Source organism: Silene latifolia, chromosome 1 (assembly GCF_048544455.1).
Source record: "Silene latifolia isolate original U9 population chromosome 1, ASM4854445v1, whole genome shotgun sequence".
In the NCBI taxonomy this organism is placed as follows: domain Eukaryota; kingdom Viridiplantae; phylum Streptophyta; class Magnoliopsida; order Caryophyllales; family Caryophyllaceae; genus Silene; species Silene latifolia.
Genome location: NC_133526.1, coordinates 9252423 through 9276968, shown reverse-complemented (window position 1 = coordinate 9276968; position 24546 = coordinate 9252423). Strand labels below are relative to the sequence as shown.

The 24546-nt window shown below is 40.0% G+C and overlaps 1 protein-coding gene and 1 long non-coding RNA gene across 4 annotated transcripts; both read left to right on the top strand.

Moving 5' to 3' along the window:
• Window positions 1-14917: 14917 nt before the first annotated feature.
• On the top strand, window positions 14918-20389 carry LOC141597067 (uncharacterized). Of its 3 annotated transcripts, none has more exons than XM_074417415.1 (4): window positions 14918-17178; window positions 17580-17668; window positions 18466-18689; window positions 19287-20389. In XM_074417415.1, the coding sequence occupies exons 1-4, from the start codon at window positions 15324-15326 to the stop codon at window positions 20083-20085; spliced, it is 2967 nt and encodes a 988-aa protein (XP_074273516.1). In that variant the 5' UTR covers window positions 14918-15323; the 3' UTR covers window positions 20086-20389. The 3 variants fall into 3 exon arrangements, with proteins under 3 accessions (XP_074273516.1, XP_074273508.1, XP_074273500.1); XM_074417407.1 differs by having other exon boundaries at window positions 17517-17668; XM_074417399.1 differs by having other exon boundaries at window positions 14995-17178; window positions 18466-18786; window positions 19249-20389.
• A 1457-nt stretch (window positions 20390-21846) lies between these two features.
• LOC141649185 (uncharacterized) lies at window positions 21847-23392 on the top strand. The gene is made up of 2 exons (XR_012546060.1): window positions 21847-22537; window positions 22622-23392. It is a non-coding gene; the product is annotated as an uncharacterized LOC141649185 (long non-coding RNA).
• Window positions 23393-24546: the final 1154 nt, after the last annotated feature.

The following is a 24546-nucleotide window of genomic DNA, read 5'->3' as shown; positions in this document are numbered from 1 at the left end:
CCGGTAGGATTTCTACTCGGTATTAGTCCCATAATGGGATATTGGTGATGTCTTTGTAGTGAAATTTGTTTGATATGATGATTTGTATTTGTGATTGTGATTGGTTGTCTATGGCTCTCGAGATGCGTTCTCGGTGAGTGGGGTCACTTGCGGGAGTGACTTCACGCCCTAGTTTCGCCCTTCGTGGAACCCGCCACGGAAGGGGATGTGCACATTAATGGACAGGGTTATCGCTCGGTATGATGAGCGGGGCTTAGGTGGGAACGGCTGCGGTCCCCCATCGCGTGGCGGGTCCAGTGGACGATCGTATTGAGATGATGGGAATTGGTTGGTGGTGTGTGTGTGTGTGTGTGTGTGTGTGACGGTTAATTTGTCTGTTTATCTTATTGTTGATGTATATTGAGTTGTGTGATTAGTCGACCCCGTTTAAATGTTTTAAAAGCTGTGGTGATCCATTCGGGGTGGTGAGCGATTGCTTGACGGTATATCTTGGATACGCGTGGGATCTAGCTGGGAATGGAGTCATCACATATCGAGTCTTTAGTCTTCATTTGTGTTTATTAGAACAGTTCCTTACGAGTTGGTTTATAGTTTGAGGACAGTTGTATTTTGCTTACGATTGGTTTTGTAATGTAATCACTTAAACTTATTTAATAAAGTATGTTTCTTCATTGTCTTATGATTATCATGCCTCGGGTAACCGAGATGGTGACATCCTCATACACGAGTGGTCTGGTAAGGCACTTGGAGTATGGGGTGTTACAAATGGTATCGAGAGACGATCCTGAAAAACTGTAACCAATGAATCTAATGAATCTAGGGAGTCAATTAAAATGAACCTGGGGTAAAGGTTGTAGGAGCTAATGCAAAGACTTGGGAGACGTCCTAAAGTCGCGAACTCGCCCTACAATTTTGAACCGGTCACCATGGGATATGTGTCGGGATCGTTATGTGCTTATTGTGTCTTTGTGTGTATTTATGTAGTAGTATGTTGTATGAATTGATGGATGAAAGATGATAATGACGTGAATTGTATGTTGGTTGATTGTAAAGCATGAAAGTATAATTATTGATACATGTAATTTGACATGTTATAATTACGTAAGGAAAAGTGTTTTGTCTATATATATATATATATATATATATATATATATATATATATATATATATATATATATATATATATATATATATATATATATATATATATATAAAGCGATGTGTAAGTATACATGTTGTTGTCGTGTGGAGTAAAAGTACGAGAAGGTTAGGAGTATGAATTGAACATGTCTTTGGGTGAATATGTTGAACGTATATGGTGGGTAAATATGTGGTATGATGGATGAATTAGTGGAAAAAGATGAATCATCGTGGTATGATAACATGGTTCGGATTAAGCGAGGTTATATAATGGAAGTTATTTTATAGTGTTGTTATGTTAGTAACATGGAATAGGATTTGTAATGTATGAGTATGATTTGTCTTACGAAAGGCTATAGAATAAAAGCATGTGGGTAGTGCATGATGAATGTTGTTGCTTTGTTTTCGAAAATAATAATATGTGATTGGGGCTCTTTGGTTTCATGAGTATTGGGTTGTTTCGTTTAACTTGGTTGTTGTTTAAGTTGTTTGGAAGTAAAAATCAAATAATTATGTCGTCGATTCTGACAAAGTTGTCTTTAAACTGTTATAACTTGAGATGCGTAAATGATTTTAATGTGATTCCAATTGGAGGTGATAGCTTGTTCTTTTAAGATTCTAACGATAGGTCACACGCCCAAAGCGACCAAGAAATGAGTGAGTTATGACTGTTTTACGAAAACTGGACAGTGCTGAGAATTGGGGTACTCGATCGAGTATCCTTGGTACTCGATCGAGTAAGGGGCACTCGATCGAGTACCTTAGCTACTCGATCGAGTAGCCCTGGTGATTTGTTTTACGTGCTTCTGATCTTGACCTACTCGATCGAGTAAGTCCCTTACTCGATCGAGTGGTCGGTACTCGATCTAGTGACCCCTATTTTGGGTCATATGTTTATCTTTTGACTTCGTTGCATATTATGTTTAATTCAAAGGCGTTATTTTGCTTCTTTATGCATTGTTTTACATGTATGTTGGTCTTGACGCGTAAGTTACCCAAATTTTGTGGTGTAAAGAGTGGCACCTATGATGAGTATGAGTTCGGTGGGGAGGACATGATTTATATGTGTTGGGATTAGTAAGACTTAATTGAGACATAGAGCATGTTGTGTGAGACGAGATGAGTGACATGATTGTATGTTGAGTAATGAAAATGTAAGTGAATGTGGGCAAGGCATGATGTAAGTTTAAGGAACGTGAGAATGAAAAGATTGAAAGAAAGGATATGGATAGTGACAACTTGAGATGTGTAAAGAATTATGGAGGGAGGTAGTTAAGAGTCGTGTGGGTTAAGAATATACATAATGAAAGTTCGTTTTAAAGGGGTTGAGAAGAGTGGTATATAGTGAACCTTGTGGAGACATGTCGCGGGGTGGAGATTTGGCTTTTTAAGAGATGAAACTATGGTGGGTTTTCCTTGGGCAATTAGCGGTATTAAATGAATTATGATTTCTAGAGATGTAAAAAGGGAGATGCAATTGTTTGAACGTTAAACGTTGATTCTATGGATAGATTAGTGGCAAGTGTGAGTGATAGCATAATAAGAGAAGATCCATGGTAAGAAAGAGTGGGATGATGTCGGTAGAAAGTAATGGAATTTGAGTTTTGGAGCAACGAAGGGGTAGCTGGATTTCTAAAGAGTTAGCTAGAAGGAATAAGGAGTTGAACTATTAATTGGTATTATTGAGTGTAAAGAGAAAAGAAGGATAAAAGTAAGCTGAGGAAAATATTCACCGGAGTTATGTGATATAAAGGTAAGGAATCATCGAAATGTGTGATATTATCATGAGGATGTTAGTTAATGGTTATATGGGAGCTTCAGGACAACATGTTTAATAATGAGTTTCGAGAAATTAAGGAAAGTAAGAAGTTAGTAGAATATCTGCATGATATGAGATTTTGGTGGAAAAATGTATGATGATTCAATTAAGGAAAATATTGGGAAGAATGTTGAGGTAATTTTGTTCATGGATTCGATGTTCGTTGTTTGGGATGTTAACCAAAGATAGAAAAGAAATCATGATGTTTAGAGATGAGTGAAGAGGTTTGATGTCCGGACAGTGGTAGTGTTATGGTCTTTGACTAGTGGTTAAGGTTAAGGGTATATTAGAAAAGTGGCAATTCTAAAGAGGTGATTTTGTAAAGACCTGAATTGATAAAAGTATGGTTGTCGGGAAGTATAAGACATAGTCTTAGGAGGTGGTTTCTCATAATGAGTGTTAGTTGTATGGTTATGTATGGCGAAGGTCTTTGGTGATGCGAATGGAAGAATGTGATGAGGGGCATGCGAGTTAAGCTCGGACAACAGGTAACCTTTGTTGAGTGGTAACTTACGTGGTCAGGATTGACTAGTTGGTTGTGATTACGGGTCTATGATATGTGTAAATGTTTGTGTGAGGTTCTGACCTCACAAGAAGTGGTATGGTGTGATAATTATAAAGCTGTTTTATGAATGTTCTGTAATATATATGTTGGACACGGTAGTTTAATTGAATGATATCCAAAAAGGTAATAATTTGATTAATTTGACATGGCTAGTTATAATTTTATGTGTATTAATAACACAGGTGTATTCTGTGAAATGGTAGAGATGATGTTCATGAGATGCTTATCTGTTTATCCATATAATATGTTGCGTGGTGAGTTAATAAAGTCGATTTGAGTAAGTTTTTCTTGTTTGAGAAGTTATGCTGAGTCAGTATTTATGGGAATTTGTATGCAGTTCTGATGTCTATCGGTGTGGTTGTGGTGCCTCGGGTGGTGATCCGGGCACGGTACATAGTGTTGTGATGCGGGTATTTTCGCACTACGGTGTGGCTGTTGGTGGCGGTGTTGTGACGCCGTCACCGGTTGTGGTGGAGTAGGCGAGATGATTATGATTCGAGTTCCGAAAGTACATACCAGCCATATATAGATTGTTATTTTGTTTGATGTTGCTTCCTGTGAGTTTCAGTTTGTACAGATAGACAGTTGTCTTTTTTATTGATGGTTCTTAGCAGTTAAGTTTTGGTATGAGGGTAGAGTATGATATGAAATAGAGTTATATATGTTTTCGTTGTTGTCATGTTATAGTGATATTCTGTTGATGGGACACGGTTGTGAGAGGTTGTTACAATAATTATGATCTTGTTCTAGTTAAGGTTTCAGTAGACATGGTAATGGCAAGTGAGTCGTAGGACATGTGTGGTAATGACCCGAAAGATGCAGGTGGTTCATAATCTTTTGTTGAGACAGTGAGTGTAGGGTATTGGGAATTAGTGTCATGTTAAGTTGTGTATGAGTTTTGCGGTAATGAAGGAAAGAACTTGAGGATCTAGTGTGAGTATACGTAACGAGTGTGGATCGGGAGTTATGCTTCTGGAAGATAAGTGCTTTACATAGCGAGGTATGTTGGTTTGGCAGTAATAATGAAGAGTGGGTATGGCGACTTGCTACGAGTTTATGGTATAGGTTAGGTGCTATGCCGAATGAGTTGAGGAATGAGAAATGTTTATGTACGGGAGCCTTGGATATAAGAATAGTGAGTGTTTGGTTTATAAACGGTTATCTTTGACATATAGTGGTAAAGAGGGTAATGAAATATAGCTAAGGATTTAGTATTAGTGAGTTACGAGGACGTAACATTTTTCATGGTGGTGCATGCGGTAATATAATTGGAAGTAGAGTGTTAGCGTAGCGTAAAGGAGGGATTTGTTTTGTGGATAATACTTATAAAAGGCCATGGCCGTGCTTGTAGTAGTGTGATGCTTCAGAGTGTGGGAATATTTTATATAGTGTTGACAGTTGAAGGATGATGTTAGGAGTCTGAGTAAACTTCGAGGACGAAGTTCCTTTTAAGGGAGGTAGAATGTAATGGAATTTGATGTCTATGAGTGTCTCGATTTTGGATTTGATAGTGGATGATATTGTGGAGCTAGCAGCGTTAGAGGATGGTAGTTGGTTATGTATGGAGTTGGTGTCATGAGAGATATATATGTGGTAGATACGATATCGTGAGTCATGTTAAGGAAGTAAACATATTTGGTGGAGCGGGTGTTAAGAGTTCATGTTTTATGTTTGGCCGAGTCCTTGAGTTCTTAGCTAAGTTGTTGTGTGTCTTGGTCGAGTTAGTATGGTTGTTTCTATGTATGGGTTGAACTTCGGGGACGAAGTTCTTTTTAAGGAGGGAAGACTGTAATACTCCGTATTTATAAGTCTTGGGGTACTCTATCGAGTAGGCCTTACTCTGTCGAGTAAGGGTATGTTGCGAAATAAAATAGTTTCGACTGTTGGGTACTCGATCGAGTGGTGGGGCACTCGATCGAGTAGGGGGGGTACTCGATCGAGTACCTTGGGTACTCGATCGAGTGTCCGGTTTTACGGGGGAGTTTTCTCGGGTTTTGTTAATTACGCGATTAAGGTATTTAAACATATTCGTCATTGTTTTAAATCACTTTTTACAAAACCTAAAACCTGTTTAAGAGAGAAAGGAACTAGTTCTTCTTCCTAATCGCGTTCTTGACAATTCCCGGAGTTCAGACGGGCAGTTCGTATCGTAGTTCGTGTCGTAGGATTCCTTGCATCGAGGGTAAGCTTTTAATATAATTTATATAATGTTTTGTTAAGATTGGTGAAACCCTAATTTAGGAATTGGGGGTTTTGGTGTGTTGTTTGTGATGTGTAGTCTTCATGTGCTGTATGATAGGAGGAGAATTCGTAGAGGAGCCGTTTTGATACATTTTGTAGATACCGTCTGCGTGTTGTGCTTTCGGTAGGATTTCCTACTCAGTATTAGTCCCATAATGGGATATTGGTGATGTGCTGTAGTGAGCTGTTTGATATGATGATTGTGATTGTGATTGGTTGTCTATGGCTCTCGAGATGCGTTCTCGGCTGAGTGGGGTCACTTGCGGGAGTGACTTCACGCCCTAGTTTCGCCCTTCGTGGAACCCGCCACGGAAGGGGATGTGCACATTAATGGACAGGGTTATCGCTCGGTATGATGAGCGGGGCTTAGGTGGGAACGGCTGCGGTCCCCCAGCTTTGTGGTGGTCCGTGGTCCAGATCGATATTGAGATGATGGGAATTGGTTGGTGGTGTGTGTGTGTGTGTGATGATTCAATTTGTCTGTTTATCTTATTGTTGATGTATATTGAGTTGTGTGATTAATCTTGACCCGTTTAAATGTTTTAAAAATCGTGGTGATCCATTCGGGGTGGTGGCGATTTGCTTGACAGGTATATCTTGGATACGCGTGGGATCTAGTAGGGGATGGAGTCATCACATATCGAGTCTTTAGTCTTCATTTGTGTTTATTAGAACGGTTCCTTACAGTTGGTTTATAGTTTGAGGACAGTTGTATTTTGCTTACAGTTGGTTTTGTAATGTAATCACTTAAACTTATTTAATAAAGTATGTTTCTTCATTGTCTTATGATTATCATGCCTCGGGTAACCGAGATGGTGACATCCTCATACCTGAGTGGTCCTGGTAAGGCACTTGGAGTATGGGGGTGTTACATTTTGCCTTTCCTTTCTTTGTATTTTGTACAACTTTGGTAGGTGGTCCTTTGGCTCGATCCTTATGGGGACGGCCGTCGTTTGCACTTCTTGTAATTGTTTGAACATACTTAATAAGAGCTCGTTTCTTCTGCCTCCGGCTTGGCCGAGGTCTTTACCTCATTCCTTTTTCTGAGTTGTCTTTTCGTGCTATTAGTTGAGCATCTCAACTGTATTTAACGTTTTCACTTTGCCTCTGGCTTGGCCGAGGTCTTTTCTTGTCTTCGTCTTAGTTGTCACGTTATTAATTGAGTGTCTCCTTTGTTTCCGCCTCGGCTTGGCCGAGGCATTCTAGAGCGCGTGTCTCAACTGTGTTTAACGTTTCTAAGGCATTTTGATCGTTGTGGCGTCTATCTCCCGATGGTGACCGGTGCTCGTGTCGGTGCGACAGTGTGAGCCGGCGGTTGCTTCCTGTTAGCGGCTGCCGTGGCGTCTACTACTTGAAGTGACTGCGACGGCGTCAAACCTCTTTGGGTGACTGCCGTGGCGTCTACCACTTGGAGTGACTGCGACGGCGTCAAACCTCTTTGGGTGACTGCCGTGGCGTCTACTACTTGGGGTGACTGCGACGGCGCCTGCTTCTTGATGGAGACTGCCGTGGCGTCTACCACTTGGAGTGACTGCGACGACGTCAAACCTCTTTGGGTGACTGTCGTGGCGTCTACTACTTGGGGTGACTGCGACGGCGCCTGCTTCTTGATGGAGACTGCCGTGGCGTCTACCACTTGGAGTGACTGCGACGGCGTCAAACCTCTTTGGGTGGCTGCCGTGGCGTCTACTACTGGGGTGAGCTGCGACGGCGCCGCTTCTTGATGGAGCGCCGCTCTTGTCGGTATGGCAGTGTGAGCCGGCGTACGCTTATCGATAAAGATCTGCCGCCCTTGTCGGTATGACGGTGTGAGCCGACGTACGCTATCGATAAAGATTGCCGCTCTTGTCGGTATGACAGTGTGAGCCGGCGTCTGCTGCTTCCTAGCGACTATGGGGAAAATGAACATTTTGATGGAAGAATTGGACGATTCTTCATTAGATAAAAACATGCGTCGGGGTGCCCACAGCTGTTTTGGACACCTCCGCCGCTACACAGAGTTTTCCCGAGATTACCAGCGTCCTAATGGCTCATCAAAGGCACACCTTCCCAGTCAGCCGTTAGTTGCATCCATGAGGTCGCCCTCCTGTTGTAAGGATGGACTTTTTCCTTTCTCCGACTTCTTTGCTACTTTGAGGGATTGCATGTTGCATCCTCTGGCAGCTATCTGGACGTTGACCACTTCGTCATTTTCGTCCTTGGAGACGAGCTTATGCGCTTCCCCCCGGTCCGAGACATACATCAGTGTTAAGGCCCGGATGGACATTATTGCGTCGGCCTCGCTTAGAGTAACTCGGCCTATGAGGACGTTGTAGGCGGACGAGCCGTCAATGACCACGAACTCAGCTAGGACATTCTTGGCCGCATTCCCTCGGCCGAACATCATCGGCAGCCTGATTGACCCGAGTGGTACTAGGCCGGCCCCAGAGAAGTTGTACAGTGGACTGGTGCAGGGGCTTAAGTCCTTGACTTTCAGACCGAGGCTGAGGAAGCACTCCCTGAACATGATGTTCGTGTAGGCACCCGTGTCAATCAGGCACCTCTTGACCAGGTGGTTGGATATGTCCAAATTGACTACAAGTGGGTCGCTGTGAGGAGAGATGACCCCCTCGTAGTCCTTCGTTCCAATAGTCATATCGGGGATGTTGGAAGCGGGGATCGCTGTGTTGGGCACAAAGTTGATGGCCTGATATAGCTCGTTCAGGTGCCGTTTGTACCCATGAGCGGACCCTCCGTTCTCGTTACCCCCGATGACAACATGGATCACTCCTATCCGTTCGAAGACGGATTTCCTATCTGAACTGCTGGCATCGGTCTTTTGGCCTTTGGCAACGTACTTGCCGAGGCTCCCCTTCCGAATCAGCTCTTCAATGGCATTCTTGGATGCGGCGGTTGTCGATAAGGTGACCAGGTGTGGCCGTGGTACTCACGATCGCTCGTGTCACCGTCTCCCTTCGGCTTGGGGGCCTTTCCCACGCCGGCCCTCGTTTTTGCTCGGGCGAAGACCTCGGCGGGCGATACGACGAGAGGGGTTTATCATTATACCGCCTCACGGTGGTACGTCCCCGAACTCCACCCGGCGCCCGTCGAGTCTGTTTCTGGCGATTTATCAGACCGTGACCTATTATTGTCACGGCGTCGTTCATCGGACCGTGACCCGTTGTTGTCACGGCGTCTTTCATCCGGGTCGTCCTCCCGGCGGCTCTTCTTTTCTGAGTGCCCGGCCTCGCTGGGGCCTACCCAGGTCTTATGGTAGTCCTCCACCTTAATGGCTTGATCGGCCATTTTCCTGGCGGAGTCTAGTCTTTGGCCGCCGCACTTGATAAGCTCATTTTTAGGTCCCCTCTTGGGAGTCCTTTCATCGCGTGAAAGGCGCGGTTCATTGTTCGATCCCGAACTCTTTGCACCTTGGCGTCGAACCTCTTCACGTAGCTTCGGAGAGTCTCGCCTCCCTCTGCTTGATAGTCGGGAGGTCCGATGTCTCGACGGCCCTCCTCTTATTGCGGGAATATTGGGCAAAAATCTTTCTCTCGGTCGCCATACCCGTATATCGACCCGTCGGGCGATCCTTTGTACCGGCTTTGTGCCATCCCATGCAAGGTCGTTGGGAAGACACGGCACCGGACCTCATCGTTTGTTCCCATACCGACATGTGAGACTCGAAAGCCTCAGCGTGGTCGGTTGGGTCGCCTTCTCCTGAGTACGATATGGGTGGCAACTTTAGCTTAGTTGGCACCGGGATTTCTAGGACGTAGTCGCTGAGGGGCTGTCTGACCACGTGTCGAACGGCACGCGGCGATCGGCTCCTCACATCCCTAGTCCGGCTCCTCTCCCCGTGGCGGGAAGGGCTTCTTCCCTGGCTCTGGCGAGTCGGGCTTCTTCTTCTCCGACTCTGATGAGTCGGACTTCTTTCATTCCTCCGGGGCGGGCCTCGTGGGTGCTGCGGCGACGCTGTCCTCCCGCGAGTGCGGTCAGGACTTAGGTCTACCACTAGCATTCTGGGCTCCTCCGGTGTCTTGACAGGGTCAGCTTCTCCCAGCGCTCCGTTTAAGTTTCTCGGAGTCACATTTTGGGCCCTGGTCTCCTGGACGGTTTCCGCCGCTCTTGTCGGTGTGACAGTGTGAGCCGACGTACTGCCAATTAGCTCCAGGAGCAGTTTTAGCTTGGCTGCGTCAAACACCTGTCCCATAATGGTGACCTGGTCGACGGGCAGCGGCGTATCCTGCATTATGGGCATCCCATACTCCGGTTGAACTACCCGGCCAGTGGAGGGCTGCGCAACTCCAGAATCGTGGACGGTATCCTCATGGTAGAATTCGGTTTCGTCAGTCACGAAAACCTCTTGTTGTTTTGACATCTTCTTAGCTTTTTGGGTGGGTTTTGTTTTTGTGTTTTTAGGGGATTTGATTAGCTTTTAGTATGCGTTTCCCACAGACGGCGCCAATTGTTCCGGGTGTAATTCCAGAGCAAGTATTGTTACCACCCGTGGCTTGTAGAATGATGTCTTGAGTTGAATCCTTCTTGCCTCTATCGTTCCTCTCGGCCTCTCCTGCAACAATGAACGAACTGAGGGCTTGGCTTTGTGCCAAGCGTACTCACTCCGACGCTCAAGTCAGTAAACTTAAAGGATTAAGTTGTGTTACTTGGCTAAGTATGTATTGTAGAGAGATAAGGAAGATATTACCAGATGAATGGTGTATTTAGGTTAAGTTGTGGATCCCTTCCTCAATGAAGGTTGAGGAGTATTTATAGACTTTCACCTTTTGTCACGTAGTGGCCAAGTGGCCAAGTGGCTAGCAGGTGAAAAGGCGATCTACCCCTCGGCGGGGACTATGTGGCGGCGGCGGGCCCTGTTGACTCACCGCCGAGGGATCTTGGATATGAGTACGCGGGTATGTGCCCGGTGGCAAGTTGCCATGCCGAGACCAGTGACAGAGCCGATGGGACGGCTAAATTTGTCTAAGTCGTTGACTTGCTGTGGATATCTTTGACCTTGCTCAATATGTTGACTTGATCAGCGGTGCAGAATATGCCCCATCAAAAATAAAATAATTATGAATGAATGAGATTTTAATTATTGTTGTTATTAATAGAAGTATTGCTTGTCCGATTCATACGACGCTTCTATAAAATAACACAAATTCTTGTTTAAGACGGGTATTATTCGTCTTAGCTTAAGACAGACCGACAAATTTACCATGTAATGAATATGACAAAAGTAAAATGCATTGAAAAAGATAAAAAAAAATTATCATCCATATTTACATGGGATAATTTAACCCGTTTTAAATTTAATACGAATAATATCGTTTTAAGTAAGACTAACATCCCAAATAATTTGGTACAAATAATTCACCTCTACTCCTCTAGTGTGTAAGTTTGTTCACTTTGCAGAGAGAGGCCCAAAAGGCCCAAAAGAGGTGGACTTTGTCGGGCCATTATAATTGAAAGCTCCGAGAAAGTAAAAAGGTGAGCTTTTTGAATAAAGTGAGCTTTTCAGTTTCTACTTTGTAGCAATGTGCTGTCGCATGTCCCTTTAAGATTGTACTAACTTCTATACTTGTGTAGTTGTGTATGTATAAATTGGGAAAAAAAAGATGTGAAAAAGGCGCCAACGCTTTCCTATGTCGGCTTTACACAATTTGACCATGTTAGGCAATGGCTTCTTCTACCTAATTTCACAAATTTTAATGTTACATATACATCTCAAACTTGCGACGGGTCAAGTATTACCCAAGACAAAAGCACAATGTCTAGGGAGTTGCAATCTATTTTGTCTTATCCACTCACATTGTATTATTTGACCCATCATAAGCTTGTGACGGATATGACCTCAAAAGAGAGACTTGCTGACCTAATTTTTACCTAATTTTGGTATGTTTACTTTCTACGAGTATAAAACAGGTTTCACCTAAGAGCAATTAAGTGTTGATATTCATTTGACCATTATATTCATATTCGACTCTAATCTAAATTTAATTTTATATATGCTTTCCTATTACGTTTGTTTTTTTGAAACATAATTGTAAATATAGAGAGAACATGCCTTAATAAGAAATAAAAAGGAAGAAAAAACCGCTCACACATGTGAAGAAGAGTCAACTTGATAATAAAGACGTAAAAAAATGATCGAGATACTTAAATAAAGAAAAATAAAAATGTAATAGACCGAAACAGTAAGAGACTAAGGGCTTGTTTGGTTGCCCCATAGGAAGATGAAGTTCCCAGAAAAAAAATTCACATGATTTTTCAATTCACGTGAATTGAAAAAATGTTGTTTGGTTGGGATATGGGAACTCAATTCATGTGGGAAGTCTCACTTACCTAGGGGGATTAGGTAAGTGACTTCCTACATTATGTGGGAATTGAAGTTCCATGAAAACTTCAACTTCCCATGAATTGGGTAACCAAACAATACCTCATTTTTGCACTTTCTAGGAATTTCCAATTCACATGAATTTGGAAGGTAACCAAACAAACCCTAAGAGTAGCCGAACAAAAGGAATCACATTTTGTGTGTTTCCATATACCATTGTTTTTATTTCTAATAAAGATGCCATATTTTGTGCATATTTAGGGGGGTGATGCAATTCAAGATCGATCAACATACTTGTTAAATTAGTTTAAACAAAACTTGACTCAAACTCTATCAAACAATTCTCTGAGTTTAAACCCACATCAGCTCCGAATCAGTAAATTTTTCCAAGAGTTCCATTAAATTTTGGTGGTGAAAAATTTCGTTATACGTAAGCACACCTGGATATTAATAATACAAATAAACTAATATTTCGATCACCTAATATAAGCTAAAAATTGGACCAAGAATGACGCATGGGACTTGAAGGAGGGCGTAAAATGGTGTGTAGGTGGACATATTACGTCATTACGTGTACGCTTTTGTGAATTGTTGTTATAGTAGTACGTGTGTTATGTCCAAAGTTTTTAGTACGTTGGAAATGTAGTACAGTACCATTTGGTTGGAACTCCCTACTTCCCTCCCCAAGTCCCCATCACTAATCACTTTCCATTGACGAATCTTATTTCTTGCTTAACATAGGTTATGTCAACAATAAACTACGTTATTCCCTAATACTTATCCAACTCAACAACAACTAAAAGTCTCCTTTCATGGTCTTTTGTTTTTTCACAAATTCTCATTTAGGATCATATTTGTCACAAGTTTAAGACAACTTTAATATGTCTATATAAAATAAATAAGACAAAAACAGGTTGCATCAAGAAAAACAAGGGACGTGCTAAATCCCGCACACAATTTTACTAAATCCCGCACATTTTTTCATCTTATTCCAAGTCTACCCCCCTCATTTCTAACCCTAATTTCTCACTCTCACAGATAAAGAAATCAAAAATCCCAAAAAAAATCTCCAGCAACAACCAACCGCCAACAACCCTCACCCACCACTGCCACCGCCGACCACCCATCGCCGCCCCATCCCCGCACCGATCACCCCTCCCTGCCCCCTTACCCGCGCTGACCGCCCTCTGTCCACCATGCTCATCGCCTAGACTCAGACACATCGAAGGTGTTTGCATTTGATTTACCTTTAGCCGTAATGAAGGTGTTGGATAGACGGCGAGGTTGGGATGGAGTTGACGGCGAGGCGGAAGGAGGTCGGCGCCGAGGGCAGGCGGCCGGTGCTGGTGGGGAGGGTGATGGGTTGTCGGGATTGAAAATTTGGGTGCTTTTTTTTTTGTTTTTCTTTTCTTTTTTTAAATGAAGGGTACTGGTGGAAAAAACGGGCAAAATGTGTTGGATTGAGTAAAATAGCGTGTTGGATTTAGCAATTGCGAAAAACAAAACTAAAGATTTGTCTTATTATGTTCATGTAGTATGATATTTGACCGACTTAATATTAAGACATGCGGAGTATATCTTTGTCTTATATGGCCATGTAGTATGATATTTGACCTGTTTTAATATTAAGATAAATAAATTTGTCTTAAAAAAGACTAACTTGATTGACATTTCCCATCGCATTTTCTCTGTTTCTATTTTTCTTTCAATTTTTTTTCTAGACTAGCTACACGTTCCGTCTCATAATAAGGTTGTGCACCTCATATAATTCAAGTGACAATGAAAATATGAGATAATCCAATTTAATTAATTACAAATATCAAATAAAGACGGGTTTTTTAATGATACAACTACCTCACAATCTAGGTCATGCACCTCATATAATTCAATCGAAAAATAAATAAAATAAATATTCATGAGTCTGAATTTTTATATGGACTATACAATTTGTTATAATTAGGAAAATACTTGTTTTGTAAAGAATTTTTTTTCCAATAAATCTTGTTTAAGATGAAATTTCCAATCTAAATATCAGCAGATAATGATAACAACGACAAAATTTTGATATTTTTTAGGCAATTTATCCTGTCATGTGATATTTATCCACGAAAGTGGTAATTAGTCCCCATAACTTTATCCAATTGTGAGATTAAGCCCCATAACTTACAAATGTAGTAATTAGGCGCCATAACTTTGGCAAAAAGTGAAATCTAACTCAATTTCTCCTTTTAACTTAAATCATATTATTAAATCATTTTATATATAAGTTCATTGTACACTAAATAATTATTAACATTTTAAAAGTATTTATCTATTAACATAAATTTTAGAATTTTTTTAATATTTTTTTACTAATTTTATTATAATTCACATACATATGAGAGTGTACGTTTACAAGTTTCCAATTTTATTTAATTCAATCAAATATTTGTTTCCAACAATGTGTAATAAATTGCATACACAATTTTAAATTTTTAATAAGTTTTATTGCATACTTATAAATTGTGTTGATGAATAAAATTGAATTTTTTAGTACAATTTTGGTTGAAAATAAAAAATTGGATTGAATTTCACTTTTTATCAAAATTATGGAGCCTAATTACTACATTTGTAAATTATAAGGCCTAATCTGACAATTGACCAAAATTATGGGGACTAATTATTACTTTTACGGATATTTATCTGACCCGTCGTAAGATCTAGGAAGAACCCTTTCCATCTTAAACCATAATCTTTGCTATTGGAAATTCTAGAAAAAAGAAAAAAAGAAAGGAAGCAGGATCCAAAGATGAAAGTGGTGGGGTATACATGTACCAGAATCCTCAAGGCCTCAACTAGAGCACTTTCATCAAACTCCACGCTTTCATTTAATTCCCCTTCTTCCTCTTGTTTCTTCTTTTTCTTTTCAAACTTGTACTATTTGTCGATTCTCTTACTGTTCAGTAATACCCACAATTTCCCTCCCTAAATTAACACCACTCCGCCACCACGATAACTCCAAATCAATTAATTAGTTAATTACTAAGATCTGTGTAGATAATACAGACACAGCTGCATCGTAATCCCCGCATTCAATTAATTAATTAATTTAATTTAATTTAAATTAACTGGTACTCTTATGGGAATAAGAGTATCATGATTTTACTCATCCTTCTACTTCACTCCACTATCACTAGTCGTAACAACAAGAAGTTTGTCATTGTGACTCGTTGTGCGAACCATTACGATTACGAGTTAATTTGATGGGTTGTGGTGGATCAAAGTTAGAAGACGACTACCAACATCAAACTCTCGTTAAACTCTGTAGAGAAAGAAAACACCTTCTTAAATCCGCCGCCGACCACCGCTTCTCCCTCGCCGCCGCACACGTGGCATACTTTGCTCACCTCTCTTCCGTAGGCGACACGTTATGGCGTTTCGTCGAGGAAGAGCTGGTTTTAGTGACGTCATCACCTTCGTCGTCGTCTTCAATCTCTTCTCTCTCCTCGCCGGTGCTCACTATCCCTTCCGATGACTTCAAGAAGAAGAAGAAGCCGCCGTCTAAGGCGGAGGATCACGGCGGCGATAATGATCACGATCACCTGCATTGGTCGTCTTCCGGCGAGGATGAGCATGTAGAGCATGGTCATCAGCACGGCCACCGTAAGAAGGCGGCGGCGGCGGCGGAGGGAGGGGGGAAGGAGAAGAAAGGGAGGAGTAGAGGAGGAGTTGAGCCGTCGTCGTTGCCGCCGCCGCAGCCGGGGATATCGTATATTCCAGATCCCGGACCGCCTCCGCCGTACTATTCTTTTGATCCTTCTACTTCGTATGGTTATCCTAGTGCTAATGCTTATGGTGATTATGGTAATTATGGTAATGCTGGATTTAGTGGTAATTTTTCTAATTATGGTAATAATTCTGGGTTTAATGCTTACTCTAACCCTAATTATCCCCCCCAATATGGTACGGGAGGATATTATAGTGGTAATTATGATTATGATAATTATAATAATGATAGCAGTAATACGGGTACGGGTACGGGAACTTCATATGGTTTTGGTTCGAATACGGGAAATGGTACTACTTATACCAGTTATTATATGAAGAAATCGTCGACTAGGATACCATCTGTTTTTTATGAGCAACCTAAGCATGTCAACAATCCTATTTATTCGTATAATGATGGTTCTCAGAATGTAGTTAATCATAGGGAAGATCGACAACAACAGCAGCAGCAACAGCAGATGAAAGCGCGGCCACCTACACCGCCATCTCCTAAGGTGTCTGCTTGGGATTACTTTAATCCCTTTGAGAGTTTTGAGAGTGGTGGAGTAGGAGTGGGTGTGGGTGTAGGTGGGGGTGGTTTTTATGGTGGTGAACAGCAGCCGGGAATGTATGGGTATGGGGGTGGGGTGGGTGAGTACGAGTCGAATTCAAGTAGTCCTGATTCGAGGGAGGTTAGGGAGAGGGAAGGTATTCCTGATTTGGAAGAGGAGACTGAGACTGAGGTGAGTTTCCCTATGTCCAATACCAAAAAGGTAGCTCCTCAAAAGGGTAATAAAACAGTGCATTTTCAGGATCATGTTCATGAGATTCCCCTTAAAAATAAAGGGTCGAGGGGCAATACTAATACTAATAATGTGCGTAATGTTAGCAGTAATACTGATAATTTTCATGAGGGTAGCTCTAAACGGAGGCCTTTTGTTGAGCAAGAGCCGGAATTGGAGGTTGTCGATGAGGAGAGAGAGGTGGAAGGGAGTAGCTTCAGTCCAGAGACGGAGGCTAGCGTTGGCACACTTTCTAGTAGTGGGGAGGACCATGAGCATGATTACTTCCATGAGCACGAGTTAGAGGAAGAGAAAAAGCAAGAGCGTGTGTATCTTAAGAAGAAAGGCGTGAGCTTTGAAGTAGAGGGAAGTGTGGGTCCATCTCATGAGGTGCAATCATCTATGCCTAGTAGCTTGACCACATTGTCGGCTGATGGAACACGGGACCTCAGAGAGGTTGTTAGGGAGATCAAGGATGAATTTGAGGCAGCTACGGATTATGGCAAAGAAGTATCCACTCTGCTTGAAGTAGGCAGAGAGCCTTATAGATCACGCTCCACCTTTCTCAAAGGTACTTTCAATTACTGTGATACTCTTCCCCCTTTACTTGTCTAATGTGCAATTGCTATTGATTACCGGCACTTGCTACTCTTGCTTGCTGTAGGAATATCATATGACGGTAGCAAAACTTTTTGTTAGAAAACAGAGAAATTGTACCAAACATGCCTGAAAGGACGTGCTGGGTGTTGACTTTGATAACAATGCTTTGTTTGAACTTACGCAGACGCTTTTAATTTTTAACAGCTACATATTTTTTTAGTAGATAGGAATATTTCTAATTCTAAAGTTGAATTAGGCATGACGTCATTCATCTTCGCTAATTAGGAGCATAAATAATTGTCTTTTCAGTAATGCTAGCGAAGATGTGTTCCACATCATTGTCATCATTCCACTCCCCATCTGGTGCTACAGGGTATCCTGAGGAGTTGAACTCTCGCAGCCTTGCATCAACGCTGGATAAATTATATGTGTGGGAGAAGAAACTCTACAAGGAAGTTAAGGTAATGTTCATGTATAAATTCTGTGGCTCACTGCATGATGATTGTACAACTCATTTAGGTCCTTAAATTGTTATTATCCAGTTCACTCTATCCTCCCCGTGCCCTGCCATGTCTCTACCAACACGGTTTGTGTCTTAGCAGTTAGCAGTGAACACCATCTTTGCAGTTGGTGGAATTTATAGTGACAATGATTGTAACCGGTTCTATACATTGCCAATAAGGGAAAGGCTGTGGTTCATATCTCGAAAACAAGACATTTGCTAACCATTTCTTAGTTAAACGACTTTTGTTGACTTTTAAAGGTGAAGAGCCTTGTAGAACTCTCAAGGGACTATAGAGAACCTTATTTTGTCATGTCATTTGGTGTCTATTTTATGTAGTTGTAGTAGTCTGATATGTGCGCTTGTTCATTAACATCTTCAATAACTTCTCAGTTAGGTCTTCTACTGGTTTGTAACCTCACTCTTCCTGTGCATTTAAGTGAAGAACAAGTTTATTGGGGCAAAATTCATATTGTTTCTCCCCCGTGCTTCTTTTGACTGTGGCTTTACTTATACCGCCCTTCTGTTTGGTTTGTATTCTTAACTTCTCAACAGCTGTTTGCTTATGGATTCAACTATTCAAGTAATTGTCGTATGCTGGTTGTATTGATCTACCTGAAACTTTTTGTCGTTTTGAATGTCAGATGAAGTTTGTATCATGTTTCATATCTGTGTTCTGAATTTCTGATCTGTATTTTATAGTACACTTCTGTTACATTGTCGCTCAATTTGTTTAGGGCATTGTGCTGATTTTAGGATGAAGAGAAACTTAGACTTATGTATGAGAAGCAGTGCAAGAAGCTTAAAACTTTAGATGAACAAGGAGCTGAGACTAGTAAGATTGAAGCTACGCAGTTCTCGATAAGGAAGTTGTTGACCAAAATCAATGTTAGTGTCAGAGCTGTGGACTTCATCTCCAACAGGATACACAAATTAAGGGACGAGGAACTTCAACCTCAACTGAAGGAATTAGTTTATGGGTATGAGATCCATTTCTTTACTATTTATCATGTCCACTGTTTGACAAGGTATCGAAGTGAAACTTGGTTTGTGTCTAGTCAGACCTCAATTCACTATGTTGTTTCACTAGGGAATTATTGCTGTCAGGTTACTGGATCTATCTTAATTGGATGATTGATGCCTTGAATTATCTAGTTCATAAGATAAATTTGTTGTCCTAATAAATTATTTCTTTTCTTGGGGCGGGAGTGGGAAGCCTAGAAGCCTAAAAGCCTAGAAGGTCAGTGGTGCGGTATTTGTTATATGAAGCTGAGTTAATATGTGCACGGAAGTCTTCATGGAGAGTTGGAGAAAAAAAATCTTCTCATTCCGTCTATGAATCATCTTCCTTGTTTTATTTTGCACCAAAAATAAGGAACATTGTTACATGTTAATGCAAACGAGAAACCATAATGATCGCGCATAACATGAGTGAGCTTTATTAGTGAACACCCAAAATTGGATAAATTTTTATTCATGGGCATAAGGATTACTTCATAGACGTTCTATCGCTAATGTTTGTTTCAAAGATGAAATTAGTTATTGTGGTATCTAATTAACCGGCACATCATTTTCAGATTGAGAAAGATGTGGAAGTTGATGCTCAAATGTCATCAGAAACAATTTCAGGCTATCCTAGAGAGTAAAACCCGTGCTCTCAGAGCAAATACAGGGTTGAGAAAAGATTCAAGCGTCCGGGCCACCATTCAGCTTGAAGCAGAGCTACTGAAGTGGGGCCAACATTTTAACAACTGGATCGAGATGCAAAGATCCTATGCCAAGACTTTGAATCGCTGGCTCGAAAGGTGCATCCAATATGAACCAGAAGAGACAGCAGATGGTGTCATGCCCTTTTCTCCCGGCCGGATTGGGGCCCCACCTGTGTTTGTGATATGCCATGACTGGAAACAAGCCATGGAAAGAGTATCTGAGTCACAAGTACAAACAGCAATGAATGATTTTGCCTCAAGTTTGCATCAATTATGGGAGAGGCAAGATGAAGAGCAACGTCGGAGACTCAAGGCTGATAACATATACACAGATTTTGAGAAACAAATCCGAGCAATTAGGGTTGAGAGGCAAAGAAAAGGACATGAGCATGATGACGCATTGTCCGACAAGAATAGCCTTTCGATAGTTGCTTCTGACAGTGGGATTTCTCCCCTCGATGATCTCAAGGTCGATTTAGACTCAATGAGGCAAAGGGTAAGAGAGGAGAGAGCAGGTCACAAGGAAGCAATTAAATTAGTCCATGACGCGGTGTCACGATCCATTCAAGCAGGTTTGATTCCTATCTTTGAGTCATTGGAAAGTTTTACTTCCGATGCTTCAAAAGCCCTTGACGATGTCAGATTAGAACACGTAACTGTCAGCTAGTGATGATAGTAGATAGAATTGTTACGCAATGAGCTTAGGCATTAGAATGCGGGAAATAGCTTAGCAATTAGTCGGTAAATTCTCGAGGAAGTTGGCATAATTCATGATTTAGGAAGGTTAGTGTTATTTCTGCGTCTAAGATAGGTAGGGAATTAGGATATTCCTGTACATGATTTTGTATGTTGACGTTTATGCTGAGATGGAAGAATTTGTATTGTATTACTACAAATTCAATAGAGGGAAACATGTCCAACCAAAAAAGAGAGGTTATTCTCTGGAAAAAAAAAGAAGAGGATTCAATCCAGTGATTGTACAAGTATTGTTTGTATTTGTTGTATTGTTGGTTAGGTAAACTTGTTTGAGTATAGATTTTTAAAAGTCCTTGCAAACAGGCAAATGAGAATTTGTGAATTCCAGCAAGTCTCCCTTGTGACGGGCATCTTTGTCATAATCTTGCGACGGGTCGAGTAGTATCCATGTGCGTAGATAAGACAAAATAGAATGCTACTTTCTATGCACTTTGCTTTTGTCTTATCTACCCATATGAATAGTATTTGACTTGTCGCAAGCTTGCGATGGATATATACGTCAAAAATAAGGATTTGTGAATGCCAAAATAGTTTATATCTCAATAACTTGGGCTCCTTGTCAAAACTCAAATCTTAAAAAAGTTCTTGTGTAGTTTTTGAATAACGCAAATTCTTTCATACGGCCAATTCCGTCTGAAACAAATAAGACACGGTTTTGTGATTATTTTATGGTCAAATGTCACCACGATTGTGGGTAAATTGGTAACTTGTTTTTCCAAAATGGCCACATTTAGGCATTTAGGTGTAAAATGGTCTCAAAATTCGTCTTATTATTTCAGACTAAAATAGGAGAAAAAGGAACATACATCGGATGTATTACCTCAAATTTTACTTATTTTTGAGCATTTTGTATTTTTTTCTGAGGTTATTACCTCAAACTTTATTTGTTTTTGAGCATATGTGTATTTTTTTTCGAGCTTATTAAAGTTTATAAGTTAGATTTTAATTTTTTTTCCATCAAAACTCAAATTTAAGTAAGTTTGTATATAATGTTTCTGAGTTTTATTGTAATTTTGTTGAGCTTAATGTTTCAGTGAATAGACTCAAAAACTTTATAGTAAGACTCATAATTTTTAAATCAAAGCTCAAAAAATCAATATATATATATAAAAGAGGCTTTTTTCAGGCAATTCTAGAGTGTCCAACTTTTGTAAAACACCTATATAATTTAAATATTAATATGTACGAAAAGATATAAATTTGGCCACACAGATAATGCAAAAGATATAATAATTATATTATAATTAATCACAACTAACAAAAGATCTATTTTCCATTTGAATTTATTAAGAACTAAAATACTAATTACAAAATAGGTATATATATAAACCACCCATGTTAGGACCTATTATCATGGCATACAACAAACGAGGAGCTGGTACCAAGCAGGGCTTCCAGATCTCGGAGAGTGTGGAAATTATCACCGAGATTGATGGATCGCTCCATCTGCATAGTCACGAATAACAGGTTATATAAAGTAAACCTCTCATGACCACCATGGATGCGAGAAAATCTCTCAAGGCCATGAGTAATGTGATTGACCTTCTCAAGGGCAGCCCGGGCAGCTTCTCTGGCTTCTTGCCTTTGCTTCCTGAATTTTGAGATCCCACATAATACGGGTAATATAAAAATTATTTCCTTTAATAATAATGAGGTAATCTCAAAACCTACTCCTCAAAATTCCAGAATTGCTCAAAAGATCTCGTTTTTGAATAAACCAACTAATAAATTATTTTCCCAAAACTATTCCAGTAAAAGTTTTACAAAATAGTACTCCGTAGTATATGTCAAGATTGTCAACAATGTGTCATGGACATACACAGGTGTGGTAAAACAAAGCATCGCAGTATTCGGTACATAAAACTTGTCTTCTCCGTATGATTTACCTCCAATAGCGTTATTAAACCAACCTCGACTCTGAAGGTATAGAGAACATTGCCCAATTAAATTTGTGTCACATCTTACTACTACTCCTAAACTACAGTTTCCGTTTCTCTCTCTGAAATTATCTGAAACTGGGGTAAGACGGGTTTTTTCAGAGGTCGCGACATATTAGAGATGCCAGCCTGTTATTCACGGAGCAGAAAGGGGTTGTTTTATAAGCAAGGAAGTTTGCAGACAAACTTTTAATGCTTAATCGAAGATGCCATCCATACGACTCAAATTTCAGGGATGATCAGCAAACTTCATACAGTCTATACTCTATCGGGTCTAACAATGCATACTTTATGTCAAAGCATTAACTGATGTACTTGCTTTAACTGAGCTCCATGGGGCACTGTGCTGGACAGGAGCGTGTCAGATGATACAAGCAGCTAATATTGGTGCACACGGAATTATTACGAGTGATTCAGCTACGGATGGTGCTTTGTCCATCTCTTTCAAAGCTCTGTTCAGTGTAAATATTCTCAAATCTCCTAACTGAAGTTTTTTATTTTACATGTTAGGTTGCTTTAAGGTATGACAGACATGGAGTGTTTCAACAATGTGAAAAAGTGGCGGCTTAAAACTTGTTATGCTAGCAACAATGCAAACAAACTTCCAGTCAAAAACTTGTAACTTGGCTAACAATAGGGTCACACCTTCAATATTCATGATTATTAACACCCTCGCCTAAAACATGGGAGAAAGAAAAGTGGTCAATAAATACTATCCACCGGATTTCGATCCGTCGAAGATACCGAAAAGAAAGCAGCCGAAAAACAAGCAGGTGACGGTTCGGACAATGTTGTCTATGAGTATTCGCTGTAATACTTGCGGTAATTACATGTCAAAGGGTACAAAGTTTAATTCTAGAAAAGAAGACGCCGTTGGAGAGGATTACCTTGGTATTCAAATTGCGAGGTTTTACATTAAGTGCACCAACTGCTCTGCGGAAATAACAATGAAAACTAATCCAAGAAACTCCGACTACACTGTTGAAGCGGGTGCCCCTCACTCAAATCATTTCTTTTGACTCGATATGATCATTTTTACATACCGTTTAATTTCCTATTACTGATTTTATATTTGCTTGACTTTGTGAGGGGAAATAAGTCAAATGTAAACTATTGATTGGAACGGAGGGAGTAGTTTTCTATATTCTAGATGACATTGTAATTTACGAAATTATTTATTAGTTTCAATTCACCACATTGTAATTTACGAAATTATGTAGCAACCTAAAATAGTTAGGACTCTTTCACACTATATATGTTACCATAGTGGATTTTGTGTTGTGATGGATCCAAGAACAAGTGTCCATTCATTAATCAGGCTGTATTATTTACGTAACAACAAGCCGATTATAGTTTTGTTGTGGAGTTTTTAGCAAGAAGTCTATAAGTACTCATATAATGATAATGATGCAAATAATATTCCTAGCTACCATATCATTATTGTACTCCCTATTCGATTCAGATACGTATTAGATATAATAAGCTACCATCGAACTATAAAAATTGTGCTCTCGATTCCAAAATATGAAAAAACGTAATGTAAATATTGACTCTTTACTTGATTTGAGTTTGGAGCTAATTTTATTAATGAGATGAATAAATAATGACAATAGCATAAATAATACAAAGTACATAATACACATGAAAAAAAATCGTTTGTATGCATGGGAGAAGTTGTACCTATACAACGGAATAAATAGTCATCTTTACATAAAGATAGAGTTTGTTTTAGCTTAGGAGAGTTTGTTGTACTTATATATATTTATTTTATTGGGATTTTTTTTTCAGTTATGGAGATAACAAGATAATATTATAAAATCATTTTCCTCATAATAATTATCTAAAACAAGTATACGTTTCCTAATCAACTAAAATTTTGATTTACAATATTCTTCATATGATATGCAACGTACTTTTAGTGTCGAAAGTATATCGTATACATATAGAAAGAGGAAAAAGATTAGTTAGCCGATTAATCTCTAAATCTTTGAAAGTCTCTTTTATAGTATAGCTTAGTTTTGTTATCTTTAGAATAACAAATTCCAACCATAGCCAACTTTTATATATATAATAATAAAGAGGTATACTCCGTATCGCATGTTGATGCATAGTAGGATTCAAGATTTCAAGTTGCTCCATCATTATTTTTTTAGTAGTTATCCAAAAGATTATCATTTCTCTAATTAAATAGTAAACTAAATCAAAATTGTATATAACTACATACGATATTTGTTAGTGAGACATTTTATTCAAATATGCTGATTATATTTTGTCAAGGTTACCTACTATTTATCTTTCTATGTCGGTAGGTAGATAAACCCGTATGGAGTAATAGTTTCGTAACTTGGACATGAATATCACATAATAATGACTTGACAATCCAAATTAAAAACATTACCCCTAAATTTTTCGTAACCTCACTTGAAAACAAGACA

Coding starts and splice junctions, on each gene's coding strand:
- LOC141597067 (XM_074417399.1), top strand. CDS start 15,324: ATGGGTTGTGGTGGATCAAAGTTAGAAGACGACTACCAACATCAAACT. Junction 17,179..17,579: donor ACGCTCCACCTTTCTCAAAG/GTACTTTCAATT, acceptor CTGGTGCTACAG/GGTATCCTGAGGAGTTGAAC. Junction 17,669..18,465: donor AACTCTACAAGGAAGTTAAG/GTAATGTTCATG, acceptor TGCTGATTTTAG/GATGAAGAGAAACTTAGACT.